Source organism: Mastomys coucha, unplaced genomic scaffold (genome assembly GCF_008632895.1).
Source record: "Mastomys coucha isolate ucsf_1 unplaced genomic scaffold, UCSF_Mcou_1 pScaffold22, whole genome shotgun sequence".
NCBI classification, from domain to species: Eukaryota; Metazoa; Chordata; class Mammalia; order Rodentia; family Muridae; genus Mastomys; species Mastomys coucha.
In genome coordinates, this window is record NW_022196905.1 from 130279259 (window position 1) to 130288204 (window position 8946).

The window sequence follows — 8946 nt, forward strand, 5'->3', positions numbered from 1 at the left end:
GATTTGAACTCATGACCTTCCGAAGAGCAGTCGGTGCTCTTCCTCGCTGAGCCATCTCACCAGCCCAAGAAGCAAACACTCTTGACTGCTGAGGCATCTTACTAGCCACTAGTCTATCTCCCTCTCTCCCTCCCTCCCTCCCTTCCCTTCAAGACAGGTGTAGCTCTGGCTCTCCTGGAACTCACTCTATAGACAGACTAGCCTCAAACTGACATTCCCCCTGCCTCTGCCCAGCAGGGTTAAAGGTGTGTGCTACCATGCTCAACTTGAGGACAGCTTTTAAGAATCATATAGGTTCTGGAAATTGAACTACTGGCTCAAACAATCCTCCTGCCTTGACTTACCTAGTAGCTGGGACTACATGCCCTTACCCTAACACCAGTTGCTAGTGAATTTCTGCCTATAAGGACTTGGTTCATTATCCACTCTCCACTTTCCCATTTCCAGCCTGCAGGCTTCACTGATCACAGGACAAAGCTCTTACCGCTTTTTCCGGCGCTTTGCAGTCTGCTCCTCTGCAGCAATTTTATTCTTTTCTAGCCTCTTCTGAAATTCTGCATCCAGTTTTTGCTGAAAGAATAAACCACCACCCCATTACTCAGACATACCCTGGGCTGGACAGGCTTTAAGAAGTTTAAGAGTTCAAATTCCACGGGCACACCACTAGGGGTGCCATGTACCACCCAGGTCCCCAGAGCCACTTTAACCTTAAAAGATTGCCCCAGGCAGGACAGGTAATCAATGCACAGCAGGAGATGGCAAAATGACAATGTTCACCAAGACAGCACTTAAGTAAGATGGAATCTGCAAGAGAAACTAGGGTGGGAACTGCTGTGGGTGCATTCAGTAAATGGAGGGAGGGGAGAAAGCAAGTCAAGGACAGAGAGAAAAGCAGGGAGAGGGAAGGGAAGGGAGGGAGGGGGAGGGGGAGAAAGGGAGAAACTGAATAGGAATGAGAATGAGCCAGGAAACTCTGTGAGGATAGCACTGACCCCCTGCATAGCAGAGCTCAGTAGAAAGGACTAGAGGACCAAAGCCCAGGAGTAAGTTATTACAGAAGCAGAACAGTAAGGATGGGAGGTGGCTCAGTGGGCCAAGCACTTGCAATGTGCTGTACAGCACTGCCCTCCAGGCCAACCAGCTGCCATTCTTGATTCAACTGTGCCTGTTCACTTTTGACATTCACTCACACAAAGAGGGGACAGGAGAAGCATAGAACCCTCCTCTGAGTATCCAGCCATCCTTCCCAACCAGTTAATGCAGTTCTGCCATAACTGCACGTAGGCTCGAGGTCTTGGGGGAAGGGCTAGAGGATATAGGCTGGAAAAGACTAGGAAAAAGCGGCCCTCTCTCCGCTGCTAAGGGGAAACCATCTTTCACGTTGAAGGAAGACTTTCCAGTGCAGTACCTTTGGGTCCCCTATGTTCCCATCAGTAACCCCTCACCATGATCTGTAAATAAGCACTAGGCACTCACTGGTTTACCCAGGGAAAACTTTAGTTTGTAATTTGGACCTTGGAGGGAGCAGCTAGATATTGCCTAGACCCCTCTAACTCATAAGAAGAGCCTGAAGCTCAGGCTCTAGCCTAGTGATGGCAGTTCAGTGTGACCCACAAACACCAAACAAAGCAAACCCAGAATGCTCACTGATGGTCTGCTCTCTGTGACTCTACAGTGCTGAGGATACCTGCTAGGGAAGAGCTTTACCACCAAGACACACCCACAACACCTGCTTATGTGTGTGTTTATGTGTGTTTACATGTGTGCATGAAAATGTGTGTTTAGGATGGCATACATGTGAGAGCACACGTGTGCACATGACTTGAAAGCCAGAGGTAAACCTCAGGTATCACTCCTAGGAAGCTATCTGACTTGGTTTTGGGGACCTGAGGATCACGGGCTAGGCTGGCAGCAGTAAGTTGTGTTCAAGCATCTGCCTGAATCCATCTCCTCAGTGATCGGATTATAAGCACACACCAGCACACCCAGCTGCTTTCCCTAAGACCACCTGGGTTTTGTAGACTGAGGTCAGGTCAATGTCCTAAAAGACAAGCACTTTCCTAAGTTGTCTCTCAGTCTTCCTCTTGTTATAGTTCTGAGACAAGATTTTACTATATTGCCCAGGCTGACCTTGAACTCCTGGGCTCTAAAAATTCTCTAACCCGAGCCTTCAGAAAAGCTGGGATTACAAGTCCATGCCAATCTGCCCAAAGGTTCGTTTTTTAATTTATTTATTATTTGTTTGTTTCTTGAGTCAGCCTCTAGTTAGTAGCCCTGGTTGGCCTGGAACTCACAGAGATCCTCCTGCTTCTGCCTTCTGAGTGATGGGATTAAAGGCATAAGCCACCACACCTGACACTCTGGGTTTTTTGTTTGTTTGTTTGTTTGTTTCTTTGAGACAGGGTTTCTCTGTATAGCCCTGGCTGTCCTGGAACTCACTCTGTAGACCAGGCTGGCCTCAAACTCAGAAATCCACCTGTCTCTGCCTCCCAAGTGCTAGTAAAGGTGTGCGCCACCACTGCCCGGCTCTAAAGCAATTCTTTTTTTTTTTTTTTTTTTTAAAGATTTATTTTATTTATTTTATGTGTATGAGTACACTGTAGCTGTACAGATGACCGTGGGCCATCATGTGTGTGGCTGCTAGAAATTGAATTCAGGACCTCTGCCGGGCCCCGCTCGCTCCAGCATAATTCACTGTAGCTTTCTTCAGACACACCAGAAGAGGGCGTCAGATCTCATTATGGGTGGTTGTGAGCCACCATGTGGTTGCTGGGATCCGAACTCAGGACCTTCGGAAGAGCAGTCAGTGCTCTTACCCGCTGAGCCATCTCGCCAGCCCTCTAAAGCAATTCTTAAACTCTTATTAAAATAATAAATTATTTGTCATCTGACATGAAGAAATGAAAATTTAAATCCTCTGAGAAGCAGACACCGAATATGAAACATTATTTACACCAACCACAGTGAACTGCACTCAGCCCAACAGAGAAGAGAGGAGGAAATCCCCAACCATGCAGAAGCCCCCACTTGCTGTCCCTTTACATGGCAAATGCCTGGAGAGAGGTGGGACCCTGCAGTGTCTTCCCATACACATGCAAAGTCCTACACATCACTCTTCTAGCATGAACAGCCTGCAGTGCCAAGCCTGACACACAGTCACTAGGCTCTGTGTCTCACTTACCTTCTCTTTCTTTTCTTTTTTTTTTTTTTGTTTTTTTTCGAGACAGGGTTTCTCTGTGTAGCCCTTGGCTGTCCTGGAACTCACTCTGTAGACCAGGCTGGCCTTGAACTCAGAAATCTGCCTGCCTCTGCCTCCCAAGTGCTGGTATTAAAGGCGTGCACCACCACCGCCCGACAAGAATTCACATCTTAACACACACCCCCACCCCCAGTTTAACTTACCTTCTCAGCCATGGCATCCATGTAGTCCTGCCGCTGGTACTCTCTCCGCCGTAGGTGCCTATACACGTGGAATTCTCCACTGCCAGCCCCGGCACTGGAACCTATGGCCAGAACAGTCCCGAGTTCTAGATGAGACTCAGTGAGGAGGAGGGATGGAACACACTGGCAGAGTGCTTGCCCAGCAGGCAGGCCCTGAGTTTAATCTCCAGGGCCATAAGAGGAGGAAGGGGAAAAAGATGAATGCAGCCACCAACACAAGCTGCACTTAATCCAAAGAGACTAGATAAGAACTCCACGGGAAGGTACTACATGTGCTGGGTCTTTCTGCTTGCACTGTAGCAACGATAGTGTGTGGCACATCGTAGGTGTTATTAGATGATTTTTAGGAACACTGACTATGAAGTCACTGAAGCCCCACCCTAAGCTAGCAGTGGTGGCACAGGTATACTTCCTAACACTGAGAGGCTGAGCCAGGAGGACAGAGTTCAGGGCCAACTTGAGCTACAACAGGAGACCCTTGGCTCAAAAGAAAAGGAAACTTGTGCTCTATATGACAGTGATCACAAGAGGAGCAGACTTCAGTTTAGAGACCCGCCATCTAGGAAGGACACTCAGCATCCCTCCACGACCTCACAAGTGACCTGCCAGGTCCCCAACAGTTGACAAACTTCTGATACTGCAAGTGAAAATAAGTGGATAGCAACGGTTTTTCTTGAACAAATGGTTTTGACTATAGAGAGGTTCATGAGGTTGTATTAGAATGTTTCATGAGGAATGATGGAATGTCAAGTGGCTGTTTGTTTGTTTGTTTATTTAGGTTTCTTGAGACAGGGTTTCTCTGTGTACCCCTGGCTGTCCTGAAACTTGCTCTGCAGACTTGAACTCACAGAGATCCGTCTGCCTCAGCCTCCTGATTAAAGCACGTGCAATCACAACCCAGAAAATGGCTTTTTTAAAAAGTGGTTTTTAGGTGTGTCTGCCTGTGGGTTTGTGCACATGATGCGGGTGTCCATGAAGTACCCACTAAGTCCAGAAGAGGGTTTTGGATCCTCCAGAGCTTGAGTTACAGGCAGCTGTAACTGCCTATGAGCTGGCCAATATGGATGCTGGGAATTAGACTAATGTTCTCGAAAGTAAGCACTCTTAACTGCTAACTCATCTTTCCAGTCCTGCCTTTTATTGAAATGGGGCTCATTATGTAGTCCTAGCTGGCCTAGAACTCTAAATATAGATCAAGAAGGCCTTAAACCAAAAGAGACCCACTGCCCTTACTTCTGAGAGATTGTATTCAAGTGCACACACTATGCCTGATTTTTTTTTAAAAAATGACATTTATGTATCTGTTTATTTGTAGAGCAGGAAATGAGTACCACAACATGAATTCAGAGGTCACGGACAACCTGCAGGAGTTAGTTCTCTCTTTCCACTTGGACCCAAGGGATCGAACTCTGGGCATCAGGTTTGGTGGCAAGAGCTTTTACCTGCTGAGTCAGCTTATCAGCCCAGCTCTCTGACTCTGAACCTCTCCTATTTGCTTCTACTTAGTATATGTTAACTTAAATCTACAATATGACAAATGTGTTTTCACTTAGAAAAAATTACAACTGGAGACTGGTGAGATGGCTCAGTGGGTGAAAGCACTTGCTGCAAAACCTGACAAACTTAACTCCATACTGGAACCTACATGGTGGGAAAGAGAACTGACGGCTTTGACCGCCACAGGCACCCGAGTGTGCACACGTGCACGTGCACAGACACACAAATAAATCTTTTTCAAAGACTGAGAAAAATCAGGCACGATGGTTCTGATGGCTAGTTTTATGTCTACTTGACACAAGCTAAAGTCATAGGCAGGGACCTCAACTGAGAAATGCCTCCATTAGGCCCTCTTGTAGAGCATTTTCTTAATCAGTGATTGCGGGGGAGGGCCCAGCCCATGGTGGGTGGCATCAGCCCTGGGCTGGCCAAACCAAGCCAATAAGAACACCCAACCTCGGCCTTTGCGTCAGCTCCTGCTTCCAGGCTCTGGACTTCCTCCAACGATGGACTATGACACAGGAGTATAAGCCCTTTCTTTCCCAGGTTGCTGTGGGACTTGGTGTTTCATCACAGCAATAGAAACCCTAACTAGGACAATGGTGAAAGTGTGTGATGTCAGCACTTAGGGGGCAGAGGCATGAGAAGTGTAAGCACAGCCTGGTACACACAGTGAGACCCTACTTCAAAACAAAGAAAACAAAACAAACCCAACCCGCACCTTTATTGTGGAGGGGCCTGGAAGATCGTCCCTGACTAGTCTGTCTGTCTGACCATGTGGCCCTGGAAGATCTTCCCTGACTAGTTTGTTTGTCTGACCATGTGGCCCTTTACCAGCTTTTAAGCCTCTGAATAAAATTGGTTTAACCACAAAAACCAAAACAAAACCAAAAGACTAACTGAGAAACCATTATCTCGTGCCAAACCATAAAACAGAGCACTCCCTCACTGTAAAGAAAAACTACTTTTCCTATCAAAGATCTAGTTAACTAGCAAAAACAATAGTGTTTTATATTTCCCCTTAAAATTTTACACCCCCAACACCCATAAGAGACATTACCCATGACATCCCGGACAAATTCTGGAGGGGGTCGAGGAGCCCATTCGTTCATTTTCTCTGGAATTGGAACGGCTTTGTCCTGGAATTGGAATTGGAACAGTTAAACAGAAATGCATCTATGAACATAAACTTGCTGAGGGAGCTGTATCTCAAATGAGCAGGCTTCTCACATCTGGAGCTGACTGAATGTTCTGCTGCTCTGGTCTTACTTCATTCTGTATACATACCATGGGGTCTAATGTGGGTCAAAGTTCTATACAAGTCTGGAATCTACATCACTAAAAGAGCCAACCTCTTCTAGTCAAAGACATGAGCTGTTCCTTATTACAATGAACTCCAATGTCTAAAAATTGTTCTTATTTTGGGCTTGTACCACAGTAAGAGCCAAGATTTTAAGCTCTACTAAAAATACAACAAAACAAACAAACAAAAAGACTTTATTTACGTTCATCTTAAAAGAACTAGTAATGATGTGTCATTTTAAAATATACAGTTAACATGTTTGAGTTACTTAAAATTTATATTGAGAAAAACATGTATTTTCAGTATCGCTGTAGACAAGCATCTACATAAGACTGTTCAATTGATTGTTGTTTTATATCAAACAACTTTTATAATACTCATTTTTATTGTTACAATATTTTTATAAATTTTAAAGAATATGACAAAATTAAAAAAATCGGGAAAAAATATATTGAGTTGTTTTGATGTGGTCCAAATTTGGCATCCAATGCCTCTTTAATAATGGGTGCTATTTGGAGACGTTGAACACTTTTGCCAAGGCATCGATTCTGTTTTTTTGTTGGTTTCTGTGATAGGTCTCATTGTCTAGCTGATCTGAAACTCACTATGTAGACCACGCTTGCCTCGAATTTGTAGCAAACTTCTGGTGTCAGCCACCAAGAGTGCTGGGATCGCAGGTGTGCACCACAATGCATGCCCAGCTCCCACCGTTTTGGTTCATAGTAAAGTTAAAATAGAAAAAGGGCTGTGAAGCAATACTGAATAGGCCTAACTAGCTGGAAAAAAAGATAAGGCAGGAGGACCCCAGATACGAGTTATGCCTATATATATTACAGAGCCGATTTAGGAAGGAGTGTGGATAGCACGAGCAACACCACAATACGGCAAAGAGAAAACTAAGAAAAAGGAGGGTATGGAGGGCTGGACAGCGCCCTCACGCAGCCACGCTCCGTCCCTGGACGGCTCTAGGGGTACTGAGTTTAGCGTTCCCCAGTCTGGCGGCGTAGAGCCCACTCCCACTCACCGGGTTCTTCATGAGCCGCTCCAGCTTGAGCTTCTGCTCCTCGGCCGCATTCTTGGGGATGACGAGCGTCTGCGGCTCTTTCTTGGGCCTGGGCGGTCTCACAGAAGTGGCAGCGGGACTCGCCATAGCCGCTTTCCTACTTCTTCACCAACACCACCGGCGGCCGCTCGTCTTGATGACGACAAAGAGCGCGCCAGCCGCGCACGCGCACTCCCAGAACAGGGAGCGCTCCGGAGGCGCATGCGCACCCTCTCTACAGAGGTAAGAGGCAGTACCGCTAGCCTGAGCAGCTTGCTTGAATATTCATGAGCGCGAGGTCAGCGTGGTTTATTTTGATCACAACACCTTAATTTCATTTCCTGTTTCAAAACAAATCAGGGCTGCCTGATTCTCACATCCGGAGAGGAAGAGATGCCTTTTCGCCTTTTCGTGATGAGTGGGCTGGCCCCAGGTGACCTCTCAGGTCTCCAAGGATTTAGCTCAGTTTGCCTTAGGCTCTCGGCACTTCCCTCCCAGTTTCGCTTGCTTCTGATCTTTGTCTTTTCTTTTTTCTTTTCTTTTATCTACTCTACTCTCCCCCCCCCGTCCTCCCTCCCTCCGTCCCTCCCTCCCTCCCTCTCTCTCTCTCTCCCTCCCTCCCTTTCCCTCCCCTCCCTCTCCCTCCTCCTTCTCTTCCTCTCCCCCCACCCTCTCCTCCCTTTCCATATCTCCTTCCTCCCTCTCTTCCTTCCTTCCTGCCTTCCTGCCTTTCTGCCTTCCTTCCTTTCCTTGTTTTGTTTTGTTTTTTTCAAGACACAGTTTCTCTGTGTATCCCTGTCTGTCCTTGAACTTGGCTCAGAGACCAGGCTGGCCTCAAACTCTCAGAGATCCGCCTACCTCTCACACCTTGATTCTTATAATAATCTTTTAATCTCCTTTTATAACTGAACTCTTAAATCAGATCTCCTTGGCCACTCTGAAAGTACAGCACCACCAGTCGAGGCTGAGTATGTGAGTCTGTTTTAGAATAAAGAAAATTGCCATTCCAGTCTACCTGGCTAGGAATTAGTTTCAAGGCTTTCACTTGAAGGTGATGATATCATCCACAGTAATGGAGAATGATGGGACTGGGGCCCGTCCAGTGTGTGTTGGGGTGTTTTGTTGACTGTGTGTGAGGCACTGAAGTAGCTCCCTATAATAAATGATGTTAAGAGCCTGCAGTGGTGGTGCAGGCCTGTAATCTCCACACTCGGAGTTACAGGCAGATGGATCCCTGAGTTCCAGGCCATCCTAGTCTGCAGAAAGAGTTCCAGGACAGCCAGAATGACACAGAGAAAGCCAGTCTCAAAAAAAGACAAGACAACAACAGTAACAGCTTGTAGGCAAGGAAACTGAAACAAATCCTTTCAAGAAGCTTATTGGAATGAAAGGGTCTCAAAACTGACTGGTCCTAGTCTGGGCCTGGAGATGGAGGGAGAACATTAGACAGAAACAAATATATGGAGCTCTGAATGTGATGGGGCCTTAAAGGGAGCAAGAGGCTTCCCTTTGGAACCTGGAGAGGAGCTTCATTAAAACTGGGAGGAAGAGAAAGGAAGAGAGGTCAAAAGAGGAAAGGAAGAGAGGTCAAAAGAGGTAATGTGTGGGGATGAGCCTCTTTAGAAAGCATCCAGAATAATCGAGCAGTGAATCACCCCCCCCC

General features: G+C 46.6%; 1 protein-coding gene across 1 annotated transcript in view; it reads right to left on the bottom strand.

Annotated features, from left to right (window-relative positions):
• Prkrip1 (PRKR interacting protein 1) overlaps window positions 1-7480 on the bottom strand; it is a 21700-nt gene extending 14220 nt beyond the window's left edge. Inside the window, exons 1-4 of the mRNA XM_031338268.1 lie at window positions 7266-7480; window positions 5999-6077; window positions 3403-3503; window positions 485-570 (exon numbers count right to left, since the gene is read on the bottom strand). Of these exons, the coding sequence (XP_031194128.1) occupies window positions 485-570; window positions 3403-3503; window positions 5999-6077; window positions 7266-7391 (392 nt within the window). The 5' untranslated portion in view covers window positions 7392-7480. The remainder of the gene's footprint in view (window positions 1-484; window positions 571-3402; window positions 3504-5998; window positions 6078-7265) is intronic.
• Window positions 7481-8946: the final 1466 nt, after the last annotated feature.